Source organism: Populus euphratica, unplaced genomic scaffold (assembly GCF_000495115.2).
Source record: "Populus euphratica unplaced genomic scaffold, PopEup_1.0 scaffold165.1, whole genome shotgun sequence".
NCBI lineage: Eukaryota > Viridiplantae > Streptophyta > Magnoliopsida > Malpighiales > Salicaceae > Populus > Populus euphratica.
The window spans coordinates 259,021-284,944 of NW_011500050.1; the positions used below are offsets into that span (position 1 = coordinate 259,021).

The following is a 25,924-nucleotide window of genomic DNA, read 5'->3' on the forward strand; positions in this document are numbered from 1 at the left end:
AATATGACGTCTTAATTTTTTTAGTTAAATTATATTTTTATTAATTATCCAATTTGTTTTTGGATCTGTCAAGTCAACTAAGTCATATTAAATTAATTCTTGTATAGTTTTAATTTTTTTTGCTAAAAATACATTTATAATCTTAAATATATTTTTATATTTATAAAAAAAATTAATTGATCTACAGCATATCATAACACATGTAAATTTCTAGTAGCCAAGCTAAAGGAGTGCGACTTGGCTAGTGAGGTTGGACGTGGGGAGAGGAGAATGCCACCTAATCGGACAACAAAAGTAACTTGCACCTCCAAATGCAGAGGACAATCGTACCAAATTGTTTATTAACATAGTGGTCAGGTTTGGGATCTTAACCCGTGTGAAATTAAAAGCTAGTGTGAGGTCTTTGTTCATCCTTCACTAATTACCTAGTTAGGAATGACTAGAACAATTATATCCTTCACTAATTACCTAGTTAGGAATGCCTAGAACAAACTTATTATTACATGCCATAGCTAGGGAGGGGGTAAATGCCCATTTAATAATTAAAGGCTGATCATGCCCGTCAATGAATAATTGTGAAATTTTGACCCAATTTAGATATGTTTACAAAATTGGTAAAATTTGTGAGAACATAAAGTGATTAAGGAGCAAATACTCTTGCCACCGCTAGGTTAATGCCGTGGGTGCAGAACAAACTTATTATTAGAGAGAGAGAGAGAGAGAGAGAGATTCTTTATTCACTTGCATATTCGATTATTTTTACTAGCAAAAAAATGGTAAAAGAAAGGGAGGGCTTTTAGAGGGATGTTGACACTTTCCTTCTTAACCTATATTCTGGTCATGGTGCATGAATGGCATTGTTGAAATTACCACGGAAATTAAAGTCCTTGCCACTTAAGTTTCAAAAAAGCCCGTTGTGACAAACACCCACTCAAGTCCCACTCGATCCACCCTTATAAAATGAACCTTCACGTTTCGCTAGGCTGTCCACTCCTTTAACGCCTAGAATACCATCATAATTATCTTGAGTACTAGGATAAGAGGAAAGAGAGGAAGACAACCAATAGGAGGAGAACCACCATGAATCACAAGGTTGAGGATCACATAGCTCTCATTTCTCAATTGTACCCCGGTTTATACACTCAAATGGTTCCAAAACAAGGTTAGTGGTACATGAAAACCAAGCAGCCATCACAGTTTCTTGTGTTTTGATCATGAGCTTCTTGTAAATGAGTTGATGGTGTTTCCTTAACATGTACTGCTCTTGGACATTTTTAGGTGAATCTAAACCACGACAAAGGCGAAAGAAGAACACAGGAGAAGGTATCAGTGGGGCAAGGAAGAGGAAACTTAGTGCTGAGCAAGTTAATTTCCTAGAAATGAATTTTGATGATGAACATAAGTTGGAAACCGAGAGGAAGGACAAGCTTGCTTCAGATTTGGGACTTGATCCTCGTCAAGTTGCGGTTTGGTTTCAAAACCGAAGGGCAAGGTGGAAGAACAAGAAGCTAGAGGAGGAATACACAAAGTTGAAGACAGCCCATGAGTGCATAGTTATCGAGAAATGCCAGCTTGAATCCGAGGTCAATCTCTCTCTAGTCTTTCTCTGTATGTTTAAGAACATGTCTCTAAGTACTCTATTAGTCTATTAAGGCTCAGTGATCAGGATCATTCCATTCCTTTTCTTTTATTACACCAAAGGAAGTAATTGCTTGATCAAGTTCTATAATGTTTTACTGTTTTCTGAAGCATATTATTAGTAATGAAGAAGCACTGATCAACTTAGTGAAACTATTTAATTACTTGATGAAATTGAGTTGTTTAAGGTCAAATACGCTTATATATCTTATTTAATACCAAATAAAATAAAAGTAGACACACGTACCTCGTTGGTTTTTTTCATGCAAAATGATAAAAGTAGGACTCCAATTTGAGTTCTCTTACATGCTTCCGGCCCCCTGCAAACGCAAGATTTTACTAGTCTTGGAATTCATTGGTTTCTTGCATGTCTTCTTCTCTTTCGCATACTTTTTTTTTTTTTTCCTTCTGGTTTGGTTAATTCGTTTCTGGGATAAAAGGAGGGCAGAATATTTATAGGATTTAATTTTTTATTTTTCTATTTCAAGTATTTAAACAAGTAATTAAACAAGAAGAAGAACAACAACAACAACTTGAATGCTATTCTCTTATTGCCACGTACCTCTACTTTCTTTGGTTTAATTAATGATATTAAATCATGATATGATAAAAAGAAAATAACTTTTATTTCCTTACTCAACATGTAACAACTAATTAATTCTTTCTCTATTTTTAGATTAATATAGGTATCTGGGCCAGCTTACAGGTTTGCTCTCTCTGTGGTCTCAAGTTCGAGTTCTTGGTTGTTCATATGATGCCCATTGGAGACTTACATGAATTAATTCTCTCTCTCTTAAAACAATAAGACATTGTTTCTTAATTTCAAGATTTATGGCTTTCATTATTGACTTTCACAGGAAAAAAAAGAGAGATAAGATTAATTATGATGTAACTTATTTTTGATATTTTATATATATTTGTTTTTAAGGTAATTTTTGTGAATATGATTTAAAAAAAAGTAAGTTTAGGAAAAGTATTTTTGGTTATACCGTAGTTAAATTTAGATACATATTTGATAAAAATTATAGTTAAAGTTTATTTTTTAAAAAAAATACTTTTGAAAAAATTTAATTTTTTATTTTTTTTCTTTACTTCAAATTTATATATTTTTTAGTATTTTCAAATTATTTTGATACATTAATATAAAAAATAATTTTTAAAAAATAAAAAAATATTATTTTAATATATTTTCTAGTAAAAAATACTTAAAAAAACTATACTTTCAAATATCATATTTACAAAATTCATTTAAAAAAATATAAAAACTACTGCATAAAATTTGCGTTTCAAACTTAAATTTTTTATGAATTTTGCAGGATAACAAAATACGTTGCTATGCTTGTGTTAATGTGAATGCTAAAGAAAAACAAATGTATTTTATATCTATATTTAAAAGTATGGTTGTAATTATGATTGTGATTGTAGTTTAAAATATTTTTTTGTTTAAAAATATATTATAATAATATTTTTTAATTTTAAAAAAATTAATGTAAAATTAAATTAAATTTTGATGAAAAGGTAGCTCGGTAGCAATGCCAAGCACACCGTCCATTCTCGAACGTACATGGGCCCTAGGCTCGAAGAAAGTCAGCCTAATGGATTAGGATTCAGAGGGAAAATCATCATAAAAGTGAACCAAAACTTTGAGAACGAGCAGAATATTGCCATTTTTTTAGAACAAAATTCTACAACGTGGTTCATGTGTTCGTACAACGTTGTTTAAAGCACCATAGTATTGGGTCGGGCCCTTCAAATCCACTGCTTCACGAGCACGTGGCACGCCACTGTCCAAGCTAGACTGATGAAACAAACATGCCTTCATCAAAACATGTCAAAAAATTCCAATTTTCAGTGTTTTTTACATAATTAATGATATACGGGTTCATTAATTGCAGGTTTTAAAGCTCAAGGAACAACTCTCAAGAACAGAAAAGGAGATCCAAAGGCTATCAGACCGTGCTGATAGGGTTTCCACCAACAGTCCCAGTTCATCCCTGTCAATGGCTCCGGAGCCCCCATTTCTGGGAGAATTTGCAGTGCTGGAAGGATATGGAGATGCTTTCTACATGCCACCAGAAAACAATTACATTCCCGGAATGGAATGGATTAATCAGTATATGTGACAGGCTAACTTATTTTAGGATGTAGATAGTGATTAAGTAACAATCTAATGTAAAAATCTTCTCCGTCAAGTCTACCAGGAGCTGGTGTCTTTGTCTAGCTAGAAATTGGAAATGCATGCCAGTATTAATTAAATAGTTTGCCTGGAAACAGTGGCTGTTCTCATGTTTGTGTGCGTGTTTTCATGCTAGATGTTCTGAGACAAGCGCAGAACCAAACAAGCTTTACTCCACTATAGCAATCTTTATACAGCTTAAAATAATTCTTTTCATAACACGCGTGATAATGTAAATTAAAAACTAAAAACCGTACATTAAAACATTTTTAAAGTATGAGGACAAAAAATACAGAAAAGAATAATGACAAAAAAAAATTGAAGGACGAAAAAAATACCATGAACAGTGGCAGATCTCTCTTACTTGCTTTTAGAGTCATATTTATAATGTTTGCACTCATAAATCATCATTTAATATTTTTTTTAAAAAAAAATTAATAGTTTTGATATCATTATTTGAAAACACCTGAAACAACATCAATCATAAAAAACATCAATCCAATAAAATTTATTTATTTTTTCTTAATCCCAAACACATTTTGATCACACGTAGCTCAAATCTATACTATCAAAAAGGGACAAAATGCAATAAACTTCATGTGAAAGGGTAAGTTGGCTTACAGGATAAGACCACTTCTGGATTGTCCTTATCCGGAATGTAGTTGATGTTGGGTTTATTGTCAGAATGTGGGAACTGGATGGCAACCATGTTACAGTCTCTGTCGGCCATATTGTCCTTCAATCTGGAAAGCCTTGTTCTCCAAAGGCCCGCATGGACATCACATCCAGTAGCCTGTTTATCTAGCAGGCACACCCACTACATCGTAGGCCTTTTCATAGTACGGTTGCCTACAAGGTTTGGAATCATCGGAATAGCATATGGCTTTTTGTTTTTGTTTTTTTCTTTTCTTCTGCTAAGGCATTGAAAGAGTTTTAGAAAATGAGAGCCTTTCTTTACTTGATCCGGCATGCAGTTGACTTGGGTTGAGTCAAATGGTTTTGATTCAATCGTTTCGGGTTTAGATTTAGCCACTGGAATAAATAAAAAGTTAATCCTACCTCAAAACTATGAGATAAGTTCTTGTATTTTATAAGTTTGAGAATCTTATTTTAACCGTTTTTTAAGAAATGAAACTTGATACCTCCAAGCTGGAGATGTACGAGATGTTCTTGTTAAAAATTGAGAGCTCTAAATATTAAGGTTGATTGATCACAATAAAAAAATAAATTTAATCAGGGATATTAATACTAGGAAAAAAAATACATACAACATGGGAAAGTTAAATAAATGGTTTGATAAGTTTAAGATAGGACTCGTAATGACATATATAAGTGTTGTATTTATCATATAATTCTTTTAAAATATAAAAAATTTGAAAGAAAATGCTTAGCAAGTAATAGCTTAGTGATAAGCTAAAACTTTTAGGCCTAAAAAACCAACCAACAATAATTGGTATAAGTACCATCTATGAAAACAAATCATTCAATCCTAGTGATACAAAGTATAAAGACCTTGTCAATCATCACAAATATTTTTTAGAACTAAAAATAAGATGAAAACATTATAGTTGTTTTATGTCTAGCTTAGGAGAACATAAAAGGTGAGAGTGTGATTAAAAGTTTAAAAAATATCTAGTGATCATAGAAGTGCTATTTGGTGTTCCTTTTTTATCTGGTGATATTGTGAAGATTCTACTCTTTTAAAATAATGGTGACCCACCTAGTCACATTGACTTTTTCTATTTGAATATGATTTTCCATCATTTATTATATGTTAATAAGTGTTTTGTCATGTAGAGTGTATAAGAGTTTTTATAACAAGTAGTTATAGACTCCACCGATTAGGATTATAGTGGTGATAAACTCGAGTATATTTTTCATGCTTAGCATTTTATTGTTAAATCTTCAAAGATATGCACTCATACTTTTATCCTTTCATTATGTAATAGTAAAGAGTTTAGTTATGTTTTTTTTAGTTAGAATATTAGTGTTGAAATAAGAGATGAACTCCACAAAAAGATTAAAAGGATCTAAGATGGAGTCATGATCAAAGCTATGATACCACATATTAAGAGATTCACAAAACATTGTAGGGAATCTTTGGCTAGCCTTTGCTGGCTTTGGATTACTTTTTTTGCTAGAGTGTGCTTAGTGGTTGTGTTATAAGATCTCTAGCCCCTTTTAACTTTGTTTTTGTAGGTGCATTTATGCATTAAGCCTTGGGATTTTGTCATGCAAAAGATATTTTTGGCTAGCCATGATAACTCTTAATTAATGTGTCATGTCATTATTGTTGTGTCATGAATGTTATCGATGAAAATTTTTTATGACAAAACATGAATAACTATTTTTTTTTTTTTGCTTTTATAAAGGAAAAAGCATATAAAAAGGCATAGAATCTGTGTGCATAAAGTATGTGAGAAGTGTGTATGTAGGGGTGGAGCTACGATTATTTGATTAGGAGGCCAAAATTAATATAACAAGATATAATTTTTTTCTAATTTACTGTACATAAATTGTAAATAAAAAATTAAACGATTTAGTTTTATTCAAAGAACTTGCTACATACATATGATAATTTTTGTATAAGGTAAAAGGTCTCAAGCAATACCAAATTGAGTCAAGGCTATAAAGTTAATTTCATCTTCATAATATATGCATCACTTTAGTTTTATTGGTCCATATACCTATCAAATATAAATATACAAAATATATAAGAAAAATTAGCTAAATCAATGCATTATTTTTGTTTTATAAAACATTAAAATAAAATAAAAAAATAATAAAGAATAATTTTTACATATTTATTTTAATTGTGTTTGTCATTCTTTCATAGGATAGAAATCATCAATTATCATATCAATTATGAATCTTTTAGCAATTTATTTTTTTATATAGAAAATTAAATAATTTGTAAGAAATCATCTTTCATTCGATTGCAAAGTCTTGTTTTAACAATCTTCATCGCTGAAAAAACTCGCTCAGTAATTGTTGTCAAAATAGAAAGAGTCAAAACAAGCTGGATCAACCTGTCAATGAGTGGATAAATTATTGATTTTTCTCTTTCAACCAATCCTTGACATAAATCAACAATCAATGATATATTCTTTAACTTTGGATGGTTGGGCATATCAAACTTATAATGTTGCAACTAAAATCTCAAATGAGTTTTTTCTTTGTTAGAAAAGTCTTCAGGATATAACTTGTTAACAAGTAATCATATATCTTCAATACTAAATAACTTATAGTTATCTTTAGGATCTAAAATTGTGTTCAACTTAAGAAGCTTGATTGATCTAAAGTTGTGCTTAACTTAAGAAGCTTGATCGCCTGTTTATTGAACCTATTATTTAGCTCTTGTAATTGTTGATTAATAATAGCTGTAAATATATCAACTTTGTAGTGATGTTCAACTGTTACTGGTTTTTATTTACAACAAGATCATCCCACACTAGAAGAACAAACATCTATATCAAAAACTTCAATGTCTTGATACTTACAAAATGATATCACTTCTTCTAAAAGAGTTTCATAACCATCATCTTTTAACTTTTGAATTAAAGTATTTGTGGTAGTCACCAAATGCATAGTATATAAAATGTTTTTAGATTTCTGTTGCAAAGCTTAACAAAGCACATCAGTCTTAATATATCATTAGTAATTCACATTAGCTACTTAAATGAAAAGACTGCATCATCATGTTGAGAATAAGTAGATCCATCTAAAGCAATGTTTTCAAAAACCAAGCAGGTTGCACCATATATTTTTAGCAAACTGCAAATTGATTTGAAGTGTGAACTCCATCTACTATCTCCAAGTCATTACAAACCACCTACTTGATTGACTCCTTTACCTGTTTCAATCTCACCAATATCAAAATGCTCAATTAGAGCTGCTTGAAAAGCCCACAATTTATTATTATGCTTGCAAGAAACACTAACAATGTTAATAACAAAAATCAAATTCTAAAAGAAAGTGTGAATATCAAATATTTTTATAGCTGCAACAATAAGAGTTTATTGTAATTGATGAGCTAAGCAGTGTACATAATATGCATAAGGGCAATCATTAATGAACAAAGCTTGCAATCCATTTCACTCTTCATGCATATTACTAGCATCATCATACACTTGGCCTTAATATTTTAAACATCAAAATTGTGATGAGATAAAATAAAATAAAAATCTCTTTCTTAAGAGTTGAAGCAATTATATCTTTGACATGAACTATATCTAAAAATCATTCTCGTATAAATCCACTTTTATCAACAAACCTAATGACAAGGGCAATTTGCTCTCTTCTAAATTCATATCGAGCTTCATCAATAATTAAACAAAATCTTGCATCACCAATCTCATGACGAATTGAAGATTGAACATTTCTGGCAATGATATGTAAAATTTCTTTTTAAATTTGATGTGAGGTGTATTTAGCATTTTGTGGAGCATTACCTAAAACAAGAGTACCTATTTATTCATTATGTGATGCTAAAAGTTTCATTATTTCAAGAAAAGTATCTCAGTTTTTTCATTCTAGACGTTCATCATAACCTCTAAAAGCACATGCTTGAAATGTTTGGTAGCAAATCTATGAGTTGAATTGAGACCTTTTCCCATATGAGTCATAAAAGCACACTGTTCCCTATCATTAACTTTCTTCAAATAATTAAATCCTTTAATAGTAAATATGTCTAATCCTGACTTTCCAAATAATTTACTTGGAAATAAATAGCAAAGAAAACAAAATGTAGTATTTTTCTCTGAATATTCAAACCATGAATAACTTTTGAACCGATGAAACTGAAATCGATGAGGATGTTTTTTTACAAGTCAATGAATATCCAGACATCAAAGGTTGATATGACCCTAAATTAATATATACCTTTCGAATATCATCTTGCCGATTAGCAAGGTATTTTTAATTTTGAGGATGATTGCTTGAATCTCTAATTAAATAAGCAATGTTGATTCTAATAAGAGGTAGCTCATTAATTAACGCAGGTTATTTGTAATCTGAAGCACATTGAGACTGCTTAACTATAACTTCAACATTATATATTGGAGTTGGTTCACTGGGCTGTGAGTTATCAATATTTTTTTTTTCAAAAAAAATCAATTATTCTTATTTTGTTAATGATTCGACCTAAAATCAAAACATATATCATGAAAAAAATTAATAATTTTGGTAGATCTGTTAAAAACAAAATATAAAAAAATCCTAGCATAATCAAAATAAACTAATAAAATATATCTAATTAATTAGAAAAAAAAATTACTATAACAAGAATTTAAAAAACAATTGTTAGAACTAGCAGATCTTAAAAAAAAAGAGCAAAACTAGTAAAATTATAAAACAACCTCATTAAATTATTAAAAAAATTTTATAACAAAATAAAAATAAATTTTAAATTTGAGTTATCGATAATTAATTACATTGTTTGATTTAATAAAAAATGAATTAATCGATACTTTACTTAATCTTTATGCAGAAAAAATCTGCTTGTGATATATATATATATATATATATATATATATATATATTTCCTGAAGGTACCGTAAAATCAAGAGCAAAGTCAAAGGAATGCAAGGGTAAAGTAAAGGATAGCAGATATTTTTACTGTTAGAAGGGCTCCTCGCATAACCCGAGAGAAAAACACAAGATAAGATCACAGCTCATGTCTAGACTGCCAAGCAAGTAAATAGAGAGAGTTAGGACGGCAGCATGTTGTGATTTTTAATGCTGTATGTTAGCTGTTATTAATTAACTAGTTAATGTTAATTAAGTTCTTTATGGTAGAATACTATTAGTTTTTACCACTTTGTAAATTATTAGATTCTTTGCGTTATCCATTCGTAGGAGAGGGTGTATTTGTCAATGACGAGCCATCCATATCAAAGTCCATCCATCCTAAATAATAAGAATGCCTAATCCAGTAATACGTGGACAGCTGGATTCCTCTTTCTCTCGCGTGTCATCTTGTCCAAACCCTGGCCTCTCACCCTGAGATTGCACAATAAAATAACTTTTTAATTACATTTCTCTATGTTTATGTTCTATAAAATCTTTTATGTTTTTCTACAATTTAATTATAGAAGATGATTTAATAATATAAAAAAAATTACCAATAATAACACAACTGGATCATACTTACCTTTTAATAATAAAGAATGACTCACTTATCTTTAAAAATAAATGTGATACTAAAAATTTATTAATTTAATATTTTCAAGTTAAAAACATTTTTAAAAATCATTAGTAAATAAAAGTAGAAGCTTTACTAAACACTCTATAATATTTAACATTGCGATTAAAAAATGTTTTTTAAAATTTTTAATATTTTATTTTGAATTAATATTTTTTATATTTTTAAATTATTTTAAATTGTTGATGTTAAAATTAATTTTTAAAATAAAATAAAATTATTTTAATGTGTTTTAACATAAAAAATACTATAAAAAAACTATCATTATACTCTAAATACTTGCATTATTATTTTATATATTTTTATTAATATCTTGTTTAGCTCAACAATAGAATACTGCACATCAACCAAATATAGCACATTTTTTATAAAGGTAACAGAAAATTCAATAAATATGGAAAGAGATGTCTTTTAAGTAGATGATGTTCAACTCTTGAAACTTAAGATTGCATTATTTATCTATTTTACTTTATACTTTGGGAGGATGGAATGAAAATTTAGAAATTATGAAATATTAAAGTCTATCATGTAATACAACATATGTTTCATCTTTTAGGACCAAAATATAAGTTCAAGAAATAGAAACTAGAGGGATGATTTGGAATTAAGAATAGTTTAAAGACCAAATCAAAAGGTAATATCTAGTAAGGGGATCCAATATACCATTAACCCCACATCATCACCCGCATGTCTTTCTCCATAAAAATCCTGAAAACTACTGAAGGTTCTAACAGCAAACTCCTTCACCTGTTTTTCGGAGAGACCCAACGACAAGGGAAACTGATAAACAACAGCGCAAGAGGATCTTTGCTTATTCTTCTGTTTGACTCTCTGTCTGTTTCAATATTTCTCTCACTTGATCTCAGCCGTTTATCATTTAGAGAAAAGAAAGAGAAGAAAATAGAAAAGGGAAGTTCTTTTACTAGAACAGGTGGTTTTTCTATCCAACTTGGACTTCCACCTCACTCTTTTTTCTCCCTCTCTCTTCAAGCCATGAAACAAGGTGCCTCTCTCTCTCTCTCTCCAAATTTCATTCTTTTTCTGTGCGTGTACTAGCTTCTGTTTTTGTGTGGTTTGATTTATCATGTTATGGGATCTATGTAGTTCTATTGTATAGTATGTATTAGTGGGGTTTGTTTCCTTTCCTTTTTTGTGTACTATTTATGATAAAGTTTTGTTCTTTGAATTTGTTTTGTGTTTTGCTTATGTTTTAATGAACTGGGTCTTTTTTGTTTTCAGTTTTAAGATTGCTATTGTTAGGAACTAGCTAGTTCTGCTGTACTTTCTTTTATTGTACTTATTAAAGCTTTATTTTAGTTTGCACTTTGAATATTTATGCTTCGAGCTTGAAACTTTAGGCTATGTGTGTAATAGATAAGGGTATATTCTAGTCATTAGAGAACATTTTAGTGAGATTCACTATAAGTTCGGGCATGTTTGTGATGCTTGCTGCTGGTCTATTTAAAGAAACTTATCTATGATAGCTTTATTTAACTAAGATCAGAGTCGTAAAGATCTAATACTAACTAGGCTTGACAGAATGAGAAAATACAGGAAGCTATTGACAAATGGTTGAAATGGATTTTATGCATTTTGTTTATTTATAGCATGAGGGAAGATGACTCTTTGGATTTTAGTCATGTCAAGATAACAGTTAGGTCGTATGGGAGAGTGGGGATCATTCTGGATAGAAAAATGCTATTTTCCCCTAATAAGCCATCGTAATAGATTCACCTACAGAAACAAGTGACAAATGAAGTGGATGAATCATAAATAAGTGGCTGTTTGCTCATGTAATTTTGGGAGAGACTGTTGATTGATATATCAATTTTCTTTTATATATATTGAGAGAGTACAATAAATCTATGTGACCACAATGATGTGGAGGAGGATGTCCTTGAGAACATTGATGATTTACATTAATTTTAGCATATAATTAAAGGGTATAAATCAACGAGGGCTTTTGTAGGGGGTGTTTTTACAATTTAACCTGACTATAAGAAACTCCATTTTGGTGCTTGGCATTCTTGAAATTGGTGAAAGTTCAAATATTTCCCATATCTCCTTCAAAGATCATATAACGTGCTTTGGAGAGCTTATAATCTCCTGTCGTAAGTAATGTATGGAGGAGCTTAATGTAGTGTAATTTCCTTGGAAAGGTTTAATTGCTTTTTGGCCTAGTTTGATTGATGTAATGACTGATGCCTGTTTGATGAGCAAAAATGGCATCCAGTTTGATGTTGGTGAAGCTTAGAATAGCAGGGACACACCTGCAATATTGAAGTGAATGATTACTTTTTTTGGACACTTGAAGTGCTGCATTTTTTCTTACAAAGCACTCACTAATCTATTAAAAAATTGGGCATAATGTAAACTAATATTTCCAATAATGATGGTTCCTTTTTTGCCTGCTGATGGATCTTTAAATAATTCTTTACTGTTGTTTTGAATATCTTTTTTGAAGTATTGGACTTAAGCAACGGGATGTCGCTGGTGGATGGAGAGATAAATCATAAATGGTAATGTAGATTGAAAACTGATTGTTTACAGTTTGACTACAAGTGAAATAACCATGGCCAATAGGAATGGAGCTGGGTTGCTGTAGAATGTATATCGTAGTCCAGATTGTGTAGGGATTTATGAGATTACTATGAGACTCTATTGCATTATTCTGGGCTGTGAAGGTCATTTGTGAACATTGACATGGGTTGAATGGTCACTGTAGTGACCAAGAGGCATCGTTGATTTGAAAGGGAACTTCACCTACGAAGGCTTGTGGGCGTGTCCATGTATACATGGTTGGGAGTATATTAAATTTTTCTATATTTTTTAGTTCTCTCCATTTCTTCCTCAATGCTTGTTTTGCAGCATTGTCACCATCTTCATCCCATGTTCGAGGGTGAATCTTGTGAGCAGTAACTTTTTCCCCTCCAAAATGTCATGTGATGTGGAAAGTGATTGATAGCATGATTTTTTAATTGCAACGAGTGATGGCAATGTCTTCTTAACCCCAAGAGAGGTAGTGAGCTACCTATAAGCATTTTAGCTAAGGATGCATGGCTAGTTCCAATTGATTAGAGACTATTGCTATGCTTTTTGCACATTGGTGTCAATGCAGTGGTGGCTTTGGCTGTACGCCTGTTAATGTTTAACACAGTGATAATTGCTTCCATGTATGGTAATGAGAATTGATTTCATAATGATTGCATGTAATTCATGATATGTTTTGTAATCTAGTATGATGTTAGCAGGTGCTTTATAAATATTGCTCTGAATTCGATAGATCCAAACATAATTTGTTGAAGTTGGTGGTATTTACTGAATTGATCTAAATGGGGACAAGGGAAGAAAGCACACCTTCTAAGCCTTCCAAACCAGCATCTTCAAATCAGGTCTGTTTCTCTCTCATCCTCACAAACACAGATGCACACCCAAATGTACAGAGATTCACATGCTGACAAGCATACCAATCCCTCTTCATTGTGTGTACAGGAAATACCCGCAACGCCTTCATATCCTGATTGGTCAAATTCTATGCAGGTTTTGCTTATCAAATTCGTTTGTTGATTTTTATATCTGCTGTACTAACATTAAATGCTCATAACTTGGCTACTTTTTTAGGCTGATTATGGTGCTGGAGCTACCCCACCACCCTTTTTTGCCTCAACAGTTGCCTCACCAACACCTCATCCCTATATTTGGGGAAGCCAGGTGGATATCTCCTGTTGTTTGAGAAAAGCATCAGTTCCACTCATCTGACAGAGAAGTTACTTATTTTCTTTTCCGTTGACAATTTTCAGCATCCTTTAATCCCACCTTATGGAACCCCGGTTCCATACCCAGCTTTATATCCTGCGGGGGGAGTGTATGCCCATCCAAACATGGCCCCGGTAATAATGAGTATTTCTGATATAAGATTTTTTCTTGTGTTGATATTCCCTTTTACTACCATGGCCAAATGCCCTATCTTAGTATCCTATAATTCCTACCAGTTATTTGGTCATCATCTAATGTTTCATATTCATTATCTTCCTTGCAGACACCAAATTCAGCACCGGCAAATACAGAGTTGGAAGGAAAGGTCCCTGATGGAAAGGACCGTACTTCAGCTAAAAAAGCTAAGGGAACTTCAGGAGGAAAAGCTGGAGAGAGTGAAAAGGCTATTTCGGATTCAGGAAATGATGGTGCCTCCCAAAGGTCAGTTAAGCTCAAGTTTATTGCTAATTTTTCCTTTGGAAATGCATATACATTGAATTCTTGTGATATTGACCTTTAAGCTATCTGAACAGTGCTGAAAGTGATACAGATGGCTCATCTGATGCCAGTGATGAGAATACTAACCAGCAGGTGTATTTCTGTGCACTCCTATTATTTGCCTTCTGTGTGCTCTTATTGTTTAGTGCAAAAGACTACGATCTTGTTGAAGCATTTGTGACCTATCCCAGAAACAGGTTTTTCAGCTTGTTCATGCTGTAGAAATTCGGATGCCCTGAATATTTTTGGAATTGCAGTTTTCTATGTTAACCTGGCAAATGGAAAGTGTGATTTATATTCTATTTAATGAAAACCTGCCTAAATATTATAGGAAAATGCTGCAAACAAGAAAGGAAGCTTCAACCAGATGCTTGCAGATGGTGACATTTCTCTTCCTTGTCTCTATCTGTTCTTGTTTGTTTTCTGTAATAGAGCTTGCTAAACAAGTTGACTTTCTTCACAGCCAATGCACAAAGTACCTCAGCTAGATCAAATATCCAAACTTCTGTGCCTGGGAAGCCTGTGGTGTCTATGCCCGCAACTAATCTAAACATTGGGATGGACTTATGGAATGCATCTCCAGCTGCTTCTGGAGCTACAAAAATGAGACCAAATCCATCTGGTGCCTCATCCGGTGTTGTTCCTGCTGGAATGCCTGAACAGTGGATTCAAGTATGAACCCTGCAGTTATTTGTTGCATCATTCTTGAGCATTTGTTTAAAACCATATATTAAAATTCAGTTTTTAACTATCAAATTAATTCTGCTGTTATGGTCTAATCAAAGGTTTGACTTTTCAGCAGTTTGTTTTTCATTTTTTCATGTTTGTATTTTCCTTAACTTCAAGTATTTCAAATTTTGTGAAAATTTCGTATACCTCAGAAGAAACAGGTCAATTTGTTTTTGAGAATGATGAAGGATATTGTTTATGGGAGACATTTCTGTTTGTTAATGCAGCTGTTAGGCTATCTGGATTCCTTTTCCTTCCACTGAATTATAGATTTGGGTTCTGACAGGATGAACGTGAATTGAAAAGACAGAAGAGGAAACAATCAAATAGAGAGTCAGCCAGAAGGTCAAGGTTACGTAAACAGGTACTGCTGTAGTTTGCACCTTTTCTTGTCTTCGAATGTTTGCTTATTTCTTCACCATTGTTAGTTCCAAAACCAGATGCTCATCTCCCACTTCTTATTTTACGACTGTGATAGGTGGAGTGGTAAAACAGGTTATTTAAAATGTTCTTTACCAAACTTGTATTTTTCTAGCGAAGGATGATTCTCTAATCCTCAACAGCCTTAAGTAGTACACTTCTCATGTCCCCAAATAATTTCACTACTTGTCGCTGGCCTTAAAAAAAAGAGTTTTAACAACTTCAACTGTTTCAGAACTTTGGTACACTGTCTGAAAGCTCTAACCTGACCCCATGATCCTTAAGATCATCACCTTGCCTTCTGAAGTTCAAGGTCAATTTAGAGCTTGCTTGTCATCTTTCTTTTAAATAAAAGGAAAGCTTCTTTGGGTTGTTCAACATACTCTTGCTTTTCATATCGGTGATGAGGATGATTCTGATGGGAACATTTGCTGTGGAATTTTATCTTAAGGTTTGCTGCTGTTAATCTCCTATTAAAAGCTTATATCTATTGCTTTGACTATTCATCTTAACCAGGCAGAGTGTGAAGAGCTACAAGTCAGGGTAGAGAATTTGAGCAATGACAATTGCAATCTTAGAGATGAATTGCAGAGCCTCTCCGAAGAATGCAACAAGCTGAAATCCGAAAATGATTTCATTAAGGTTTATTTTAGTCCCTGGCCTTTTTATTTGAAACTCCATTCTTCGTGTTCATTAAAGTTTGATCGTTCTTCTTGCCAAAAGTTGATCATTACATGACATCACTCATTTAACAAATGCGGGTTTGCTGTCATAACAGGAGGAGTTGACTCGGTTGTATGGACCAGAAGCAGTAGCTAACCTTGAACAAACCAACCCCATTTCAGATCCAAAGTCTCACGGTGGTGAGGGAGATAGTTAACAGTAAAGACTGAGGCATGAATTGGCATCCGGAAGAGTACTTTCTCGAACTCCTCCCGGATATCATGATTACCATTAGTCGAGTAGAGAACCTTTGGTTTTAATGACTGATCCATACCCTTAACCCTTCAGCTGTAACGGCAAAATTTGCTTATAAAATCTTAACTGGAGCTAGAAACCTCAATGATTCCATGCGCGTTATTGTATTATTAATTTAATCAACTTCGTTGGCTGAAAAGGAACCTTTCTCCCATTTCTTGAGAGGGACTCTCTAACGTTAGCTTATAATTCTGGCAAATATAATCAGGAGCATTGATGTTTGATTAATCTGTTAGGAATCTGGAATTTGTCATACTATTGGACATCAGTTTTCCGTGCAAACAAGTCTTTAACAACCCGATAATGAAGCATGTTAGAAATTTGTTTAAAAAGACATGGTCAATTGTTTATATTTGAGGTCAAAACAAAAGCGGGGTTATTTATTTTTAGGGTTAAAGCGTTATAAAAGATTGATTTTCAATAAAAATATTTTAATATCAAGTATTAACATGTTTAAAATATGAGGGAGAATGTAAAATTAATTTTAAATATTTAGTTGTCATGTTTTTACGAAATTAAAAACTTTTTTATATAAAAAAAGTCAAAATAAACTTATAAATTATCAAAAGTTTTAAAAGGAAGATTTGTGCAAAGTAAACTTTGAATTTAAACTACATGCGATTGAGGCCCATGCCATAGGAGCTTCGGGTAAGCTTTAGATTTAAACTACATGCGATTAAGGCCAAGCCATAGGAGCTTTGGGTTTGCTATAAATAATTTTTGGATTATAAAAAAATATTTCTTCCTGGTTTATTTTGAACTTTGATTTAGATTTGTTGTGAAATAATTCTTTCACAACCGAAAATTTTATTTTACAAACGAATAATTTTAAATGAAAAATCCGTCAGGTTTTTTCCTTGTTTATGGTGTGCAATGGAAGTAAAATTATAAGAATTAATTCTAGTAATTGCATCAATTTTGATTAAAAATTTGGTATAAAACGGGGTCAAAGGTGAGATGTTCTGTAGTAGTTTATTTTCCTTCTTTATAGTTTTTCAACTTATTTTTCCTCTCCTTCTGCTTTGTCTTTTACCCCTCTTTTCTTTTATTCTAAACCTTAAGGTTCTTATCCTTTTTGGATAAATTTTGAGTTTATTATCCCTTTGATTCATATACTTTCAAAGAAAATGCATCTTTTAAAGTTTGGTTGGTGGAATCATGTAAACTATTGGCAAAAAAAAAAAAAAACATTTGCACTGATTGAAAATCATGTAAACTATTGGCAAAAAAAAAACATTTGCACTGATTGGCAAACATTTTAGTTTAAGAACAAATAGTTCAATTCTTGATAATAATATTATATTCTGTTTATTGATTTATCTTTAATATCTAATATTTATACTTTTAGTTTAATATTTGCTTTTGTACATGGTGGTATGCATGTTAGGATTTTTTTTTTATTCAAATACAACTTTAAATATTATATTATTTGCCTAGTTTGTATATTAGAATTTTGTTTTAACTCTTTTGCAAATTTATGATCTGTTACCTTGTTATAAAATTGCATGCAATCTTCCTAAATAATAGCTACCACTAAAATATTGCCAATAATCTTAAGATTAAAATTGTTTCTTCATTTGCTTAATTATTTTATCATTAAGAATAGTACAGTCTTTTCCTTCTCCCGTGCACTCACTTTAGAAAAGATTGATATAAAATATGTGAAGTACTTAGTCTGCTGCTGCGATAGGATTCATACTGATATAAAGGAATGACTTGGGCTTTGTTTCTCTTTGATCATGTGATTTAGGCCATTACAGGTATGGAATTCTTCGGTGGCTGTTACCTAAAAAGGGGATAGAAACTTGCCGTCTCTTAAAAAAATTCTCATTAAAAAAAAAATACAAAAATTATGTTATATTTGATATGCATATTGTAAAGTCTCTTAAAAAATTAAAATCATATTTTTAGCTTAATATATATATATATATATATATATATATATATATATATGGTATGATATAGCATTTTTTTTATTTACACAAAATTCCTAAAAAAAATCTTTGCCTATAATTTTTTGAATTTTTGAGAATTAATGGTCAACATTTTGAAATGAATATTAGACCTACAAGTAGACTGATATTTAAATCAGTAGTTAATTAGAAAATTCTCAAAATTATTTTGGATATTTATCAATTTTAATTGGGAGTATTTTTCAAAATAATATACGAATTGTGAAAAACCCTTTTACTTTCTAGAATAGATGAACCTTGTCAGAGTACCTACATAAATTGTTTTCCACAAGAATTTATTTGAGTATACAAATCCATGATAAATTCAAAATACTATATTTATTCATGAGTGTATCTTTGTTTGAAGCCATAGACGAACCATTTGTTAAGAACCCATCAATACCTTTAAGCTATATCTATATCATACAATGTAGCTTACCTTAAGTAAGATGTGTCAAGAGTGTTAATGTCTTTCATAGTCATAACTAATCACTTACCTTAAAATTTTATATAATAATAGTCCATCTGATTTTCTTTATGATCCTGAACTAAACAATTAAGTGATGATTCTTTAATTCTGATATCTTGTCACGCCGCGTGTGCATGTGCAACAATTATAAAGATAGATTCTAGTGCATAGAAGGGGGGTTTAAAAAAAAACTAAGCAATTTTCTCTAACTAAGCTGCCACTCTCAGAAAAAAAAATATATGACACTATCAAATGTCTTCTTTTACGATTGACAATCTTTACTCTTTTCTCTTAACAACACACCAATACACATACTATTTAAAAATAAAAACAAAATAGAACATTTAGTATCTCTCGTCATTCATTCAAGGTTGGCCACAATCTTTCTTTCTTTCTTTTTTTATTTACAGGCCACAATCTTTCTTTCTTTCTTTTTTTTTTATTTATAAAAGCCCAAACTCAACTCATCTTTAAAGGGAGGGAGAGTCATTCGAGAACTAGAAAAAACCGATAAAAATTCTATCTTCACCTCTACTAGAATGAGCCACCAACATTGATCTAAAATTTTGATTTTTTTTTTGAAAACTAGCATAGTTTCAAAAAAGTTAAGAGGAAATTACACATTTTTAAAATGTTTTATGAAAATTACATAGTTTCTATATAACTACTATTCTGAATCATAGTTGTTAAAGAACCGTTATTAAAAAAAATAGTTTTAAAAAAATCTCTATTCTGAATCATAATTTCATAAGAAAACCATAATTCTGAATTGCAATTATGATGTATAAACACAACTATTTTTCTTCGTGGCCACAGCCCCTAAGCGAGAAAAAAAAAACCCTATAACTCAAAAAAAACCTCCCAAAAAAAAACAACCTCCAAATCACCCAAAACACTGTCCAATCCCCCCATCAAAACACCAAAATCATCTTTCCTAATTCTCCATAAGTATTTCTATCATTTTCTTGTTGCAAACCGCGGTTGCCATCGGTCATCTACACATCATAAAAGCAAGATAAAACATTTGCATTATTTGTTAGTTTGATGAGTTTATTTATTGAATTAATAAATTTTATATTTTGATTTAATTTGGTATTTGTATTGTGTTTTAAGCTTGTGTTCTTTAACTAAAATCGTGTTTGGCAAACACACCCTAACATATTTTTCATGCCTTTAATTTATGTTTTTTTTGTTTTACTGTTTTGCCAAAAAGACCCTAGTTTAATTTTAATTATTTTTTACATTTATAAAGAAAAATCTTGCAATTAATTATGGGTATTTTATATCATTTTACCCTTTTTATTTAATATTTTGAATTTTGAACTTATACATAAGATTTCTTTTTTGGATGTTAAATAAACTAGTTTTTTTGTTTAAAAAATATTAAAAAAATCCTTCTTTAGAAAAAAAATAAATTTATGTTTTAAATTGCATATGAACAAGTTTATTCAAAAATAAAATCAAGTTTGCATTTCAAACAAAAAAAATATTTGAGAAAATGCATGATTTAGCATGCCAAAAAAATAAAAAAATAGTTTTATATTTTGCGTTCATCATGGATTTAATAACAAATTTATTAAAGCTATTGGGATAAGGTCTAAGTTTTAAAAATTTCAAAAAAATTATTTTTTAATTTTTAATATAAAAAATAATAAACTTATACGTAAGATGTATTCTAAAAAATAAAATAAACAAATGTAAAATAATATGTTTTGATTTTAGAATGGCTAGGCTTGACCTATAAAGTCATGATCCATCTTGGTAGGGTTAAGCCATGATCCATCTTAGTGGGGTGGACTTGCTTTAATCAATAGACAAATTAATAGTTAAAAAATCACCACAAAACCTAAGTAATAATCAGACAAATAAGCAATGCAACATATTTTATATAGGGTGTACTACGGTTGATATTATCCTCCCTTTATATGATTGATCCTCTTATCTAGGTTCTAAAGACCAATTAAAATTCATAGTAACTACAATACTAGATGATGAGTTTAAACTTTTTTAAACCATAAAAAGACAAGAACTCATTATTCTTTCTCTACACCACCAAAGTTTTAATCTAGAAGTATGATTATCACGACGACACACACGTGTGACAATTGACATGGAGAAGTCTCTAGGGATGAATTGCCAAAGTAGTCACGTTAAGTGCCAAAGAAAAACCCACACACCCACTTGAATTTTATAAAGTTACTTGTAGTTTCAACCTTGAAACAGGAAGCCCTTATGCCCTTTTACATACCACATTAAAATGACTTAGGACTCAACTTAGTTTACACATACAATTCAGTGATGGATTTGCTTTTCAAAGATAGTGCTGAAGAACCTTCAAAAGTTTGCTGGCAACTTGAATCAATAGTCTCGTTGCTTTTAGAAGCAACAATAATGCTCATATTCTTTCTAATTTTAATTAAAAGGTTGTTGAAAAAAATGTCTTAAAAGAAAGAGATGAAAGACAAAGATATTCCTAGTAGAGTCGTTAGAAATTTATAGATAATTTTGAATACTTGAAAATTAAGCAAGAAAACATGTACAAATATTTGATTTTACTCAAATATATGAATGGTTACAATATCTATTTAAAATATTCTTACAAAAGAATAAAATAATCCTCTGATTCTTTTGTTAAATTTTATTTATGATGACTTGTATTATTTGTGAAATTGAGTCAATATTTGTGCTTTGTAAGAACACGAATGTAGACGAGTATTGTAGAGCGAGATTTGGTGATTTGATATTTTAAATAATACATTTAATTCGTATTTAAAGTATTGTTGAAGAACTCTTATAGGGCATTTTAGCTTAATCCAATAAATTTTTATTATTTGTAATCTTTAAATATAAATAAAGAAAACTTAAGAACTTTTAAGAGAGCTTACTTGCTTGAAGAGTTTCTATGAAATAAAATTTTATATCACAAATAAGAGTCCCCCGTTCTGTTTAGAGTAAAGTCCTTTATTTATTGAGATTTGTAGGGTCTCTCAAATTCTTTTTTAATGGCACATGTCAATGTAGGGTCTCTCAAATTCTTTTTTAATGACACATGTCATTATTTTATTTGTTAATTTTTATTTGTGGGATTTTATATTTATAACAAGATATTTTTAAATATATGATGTCATGTGTCAATTTTTTATTGACAATATATATATATATATATACATATTACTACCAATTTATTTTTCATGTTATTTATTTTTATTTTGTTTTATTTTATTATATAAAAATAAATTAAAACATGACCGGTAGATTTTTTTTTTCCGTTTGTACAGTGCCATTTGATCGTAGTGGATGGCTTTTCGTTGGTATTTATACAAGTACCGCTGTCTTTTTGGTTTAGTCAGCTATCGAGGCCTGGAGATTTTCTGCTGCATATTGCTCAGACACTAGCAGCTTTGGATTGCACAATTCCGTAAGGTATTCTGGGCCATGGAGAACTTGTCTGTCTCCACATTCTAATTATCTTTCCTAGTTTTCTCGCTGCATTTTACTTGCTGCTGTGCTTTCTCTTTCAGATCAGTTTCCTGCAAGAATTTCGATAATGCATAATTTGATTACGTGTTTGAAAGTGTGATTAGATTAAGTTTCCTGTCATTAATTTATAGCTACTTGGAAGGATTGCAAAAACATTAAAATAATTTGGACAGTAACTTTATATTTTACATCGAAATAATCATGACAGTATGCATGCAAAAAAGAAAAAATCTCGGGAAGAGGATGGCAGATTATGGTTCCCTAATTAGGGTTATTATCCTTCTTAATTTATATTTCCCCAAATCTTTTGATAACAGGCAAAAGTTCTGTGCAGGTTACACGAAAGAGAGACATAGAGTGACAACAGATGCTCAGCCCCCTTTCTTTCTTTCTAGCAAGACACCAACTGATAACTGCCGAATGTAAAAAGGTAATTAGATTCGTCATTACATCCCAAAAACAACCTAATTAACTTCTAAGATAACAAGATATCATTTTGCTTCCAAGCGGATGTAGCAATAAGTGGCCTATCATGCCAGCAAAGAACCAACTCAGCCTGCCGTTTTGCCACATAGAAACCTCTCACTTGCACCTTTCTCAGCAAACACTCAGCTTGAAAATCAGCAAACTGACTCAACTGCACCGGCCTCATTCCTGCCCCAGCAAATACCTCCCTCCATGGAGACAACATTCGCCCTCCGCACCCCTCAACTGCCGCCAAAATCTTCGGTTTCAGCAGGCACATCTCAATTTTCCTCGCCCAATCGTCACCAGCTGTAATCACGGCCGCATCCAGGGACTCAAACATCATTGAATAAAATTCAAGACAATTGACGAAGTTCCTCCTGAATGACAATCTAGCTCCAGATTCTGTCCACCCTTCACTGTCCACAAATATGACCACACTTGGCGAAACGCGGCGGAAATCATTAACAAACATAGTAACCTTATTTGTTGAACCAAGATGGCGAAATATTGTTGGGGATAAGAGAACAGCAATTTTCTCTCCTTCAACAAACTTGATTGCTTTGAAAGACAACATTTCAAAGGTAGGGAAAAGCACAAACTCGACATGGAATCTGATCTTGAGTTCATAGGCGAATTGTGAGAGTCTTTCTTTGATCAATTTGGTCTCGGTCACAGTATCTTCTGTTACAACCGCAGTGATTCGAAGAAGCGGAGTTGTGATCTTATTGCATGAGTCTGCTTTGTCTACAAGTTCTCTCATCAAAGAAGCATAGTGGCAACCAAATCCAATATCAAAATCTATGACATGAAGAAACACTGAATTTCCATTAAGGGAATCAAGAATAGCTTGGTTGGTGGTGAAGTCAGTGAACATGGGGATTGGAGAGATGCTAAAGAAGTCCTTGTAAGCCTTAATAGTTTGGACAGTATTGGACCATGAAGGGAATACAGGATTAGTTTGTGGCCGTGTTGATCCACTTGTAAGGAGACACTGGAGAGCTTCTTTGAAGAAAAAAGCGGCTCTTTGGAGAGGTTTACCGTTTGGTGATTGAAGGCGATGACTGAGCCGTTCCAATATCACTTGCGCAAGTTGTAGCTCGTTTGAGTCAAAACAGTCTGCTGCTTTGATAAGCTCTCGAATGAAATCAGAACCAGCATTCCAATTTCCAATATTGTTATGAAAACTATGCGACAAATCAAGAGAAGTCAAATTGTGAGTTGTGATAGAATTAATGTACATATCATTAAACTCAGAGTTAAGAAACTGAGTAGCGTCAATCTGTTGAGATGCAGTGAACTCAGGAAGGTTATGACTATGGATTTGAGGCTCACTGCAAGGACCGAATTGTGGAAAATTATTGATGAGAGCAGGAGCAGAATCATCATGGAAGTCCAACTCTCTCATAATAGAATCCCAATCCAAAGTTTGCAAGACATGATCTTCCCACCCGATAGGATCGGTTACAGAGGCCGGTTTGCCAGCTCGTGCAGGACTTGGACTTCTACGCAAGTCAAGAACCGAAGTGGGTTCGTAGCACGAGTTTCGATTGTTGGGGTTAAAGCTGATGTTCCTGCTGTTGTTGTTGGTGTTGTTGCAAGAAACTGGTTTCGGGTTTTGAGACTGGTTGTTGCTGCTGCTGCTGTTTTGTGGTGAGGGAGCTGGAACTTTCATAGCTAAGAGCACGAAGGTATGTAGCCCCTCTGTGTTTGAAACCCTCTTTAATTTGTTTCGAGTACTTTAGAAAGAGGGAAATGGCAAGGGAGAGGGGGCTTTTGGTGGTTATGATGACTGGCTTTTTATCTTTGCTTGTATGCATGGGGGGGTATGGGATGAGAAGGCATGGTTATCCATGAGAGACATGTGCGGCCATGGCATGCTAGACTCGAGACCAATCCTTTTTTATCTCTTTGAAGCTTGTAACTCAAGTCACTACTTTGCCTTTAGCCTTTTCCAGGATTCGCAGTTTATTTACCCAGCTCAGCCGTTCTGGTATTGTTCTTGCAGTCGTTTTGATAGTTTTAGCCCTACATAGTTATGGTCAAAGCCATCTTGCATAGTTCAATTATTTTTGTTATGTTAAATGATGTGGAGCTTATAATTAACTAAGTTTCTACTCCAATAAATGATATGGAAAAAATATATTAATTCAGTTGCAAACACTAATTGTGAATTGATTTCTTTGTTTGTATTTGTAGAACTAAGGCATGGTTAAAAAAAAATTGTCGAGTTGCCACTTGCAAACGGGTTCCCTATCTCAATAGCATAATTTTGTCTTCAATACTTTTACTTTCAGTTTCTTTCTTGTGATCTGCCTAGCTAGTGAAAGCATAGCAGTGATAAGTAAATCAGTTAGATGGCTATTTTGACTACAGTCACTTTCTCCAGCTCCATGATACAAGACTTCAAATTTGGAGCTTCATGCATGTCCAGAAAGGGAAAGAGAAATAATGCCTACTACAGCATAGGAGATTGAATATAGAGCATCTTGCAAGTTTTTTGTCTCAAAAAATTCAAGTTTTACTGGGTGCAAACAAAGTCTTAACAATGCCTCCTTTGTAGACATAAAGTTTAAAGACATGAACAGTTCAGGATCTACTTTAGACTTTGAAATGGATTGAAATCCTTTTCATCCAAAAACTTCAAACTGGATCTCTAGAAAAACACTACTTCCTAGCTTCCTAAATAAATCGAGGGGAATGGAGAAAAGAGGGAAAAGAAAACAAAGCAAAACCCTTTTTTAATCCTCGTGTTTGAGTCAATTATCTAATTTTATCCCCTTGTTGAAAGATTTATTCAATTTATATCTTTTGCTGTTTAATTCTATCCAATTTACACTTACAGTAACCTTTGTTAGATTATACTAGTTATTTCATCATTGACGCTTCTATGCGGATCAATTTTTTTTTTTCTATAAAAAATATTATATATTTTGATTTTTTTCAAAATGTTTTTATACATAAAAATGTTATGTAAATTTAAAAAATCATGCATGCATGTAATAAAAAAAATCAAAAACTATATGTATTAATAAATAGGGAAAAAGTCATTGCAACAACTAAAAATAAAATTAAAACAATCAGGAGATAAAAAATAAATTGATTGAATAAAAGAAAAGAAAAAACATTATATAAGGTTGTACATACTAATAATATTATCT

At 31.8% G+C, this 25,924-nt stretch overlaps 3 protein-coding genes and 1 long non-coding RNA gene across 4 annotated transcripts; 2 read left to right on the forward strand and 2 right to left on the reverse strand.

Annotated features, from left to right (window-relative positions):
* Nucleotides 1-993: 993 nt before the first annotated feature.
* LOC105107650 (homeobox-leucine zipper protein ATHB-40-like) lies at nucleotides 994-3,894 on the forward strand. The gene is made up of 3 exons (XM_011001650.1): nucleotides 994-1,162; nucleotides 1,279-1,583; nucleotides 3,534-3,894. The coding sequence occupies exons 1-3, from the start codon at nucleotides 1,081-1,083 to the stop codon at nucleotides 3,759-3,761; spliced, it is 615 nt and encodes a 204-aa protein (XP_010999952.1). The 5' UTR covers nucleotides 994-1,080; the 3' UTR covers nucleotides 3,762-3,894.
* A 6,949-nt stretch (nucleotides 3,895-10,843) lies between these two features.
* Nucleotides 10,844-13,356, reverse strand: LOC105107653 (uncharacterized). Its single transcript, XR_838926.1, has 2 exons — nucleotides 13,272-13,356; nucleotides 10,844-11,023 (listed from the first exon to the last, which is right to left on the reverse strand). It is a non-coding gene; the product is annotated as an uncharacterized LOC105107653 (long non-coding RNA).
* On the forward strand, nucleotides 13,317-16,583 carry LOC105107651 (G-box-binding factor 1-like). The gene is made up of 11 exons (XM_011001651.1): nucleotides 13,317-13,408; nucleotides 13,509-13,556; nucleotides 13,638-13,727; nucleotides 13,817-13,906; nucleotides 14,056-14,213; nucleotides 14,306-14,363; nucleotides 14,602-14,650; nucleotides 14,734-14,942; nucleotides 15,286-15,363; nucleotides 15,936-16,061; nucleotides 16,198-16,583. Exons 1-11 carry the CDS (start codon nucleotides 13,349-13,351, stop codon nucleotides 16,297-16,299), a joined length of 1,068 nt encoding a protein of 355 aa, XP_010999953.1. The 5' UTR covers nucleotides 13,317-13,348; the 3' UTR covers nucleotides 16,300-16,583.
* Nucleotides 16,584-22,549: 5,966 nt separating this feature from the next.
* On the reverse strand, nucleotides 22,550-24,588 carry LOC105107654 (scarecrow-like protein 15). The gene has a single exon (XM_011001652.1). The coding sequence runs from the start codon at nucleotides 24,436-24,438 to the stop codon at nucleotides 22,774-22,776; it is 1,665 nt and encodes a 554-aa protein (XP_010999954.1). The 5' UTR covers nucleotides 24,439-24,588; the 3' UTR covers nucleotides 22,550-22,773.
* Between the last annotated feature and the right edge of the window lie 1,336 nt (nucleotides 24,589-25,924).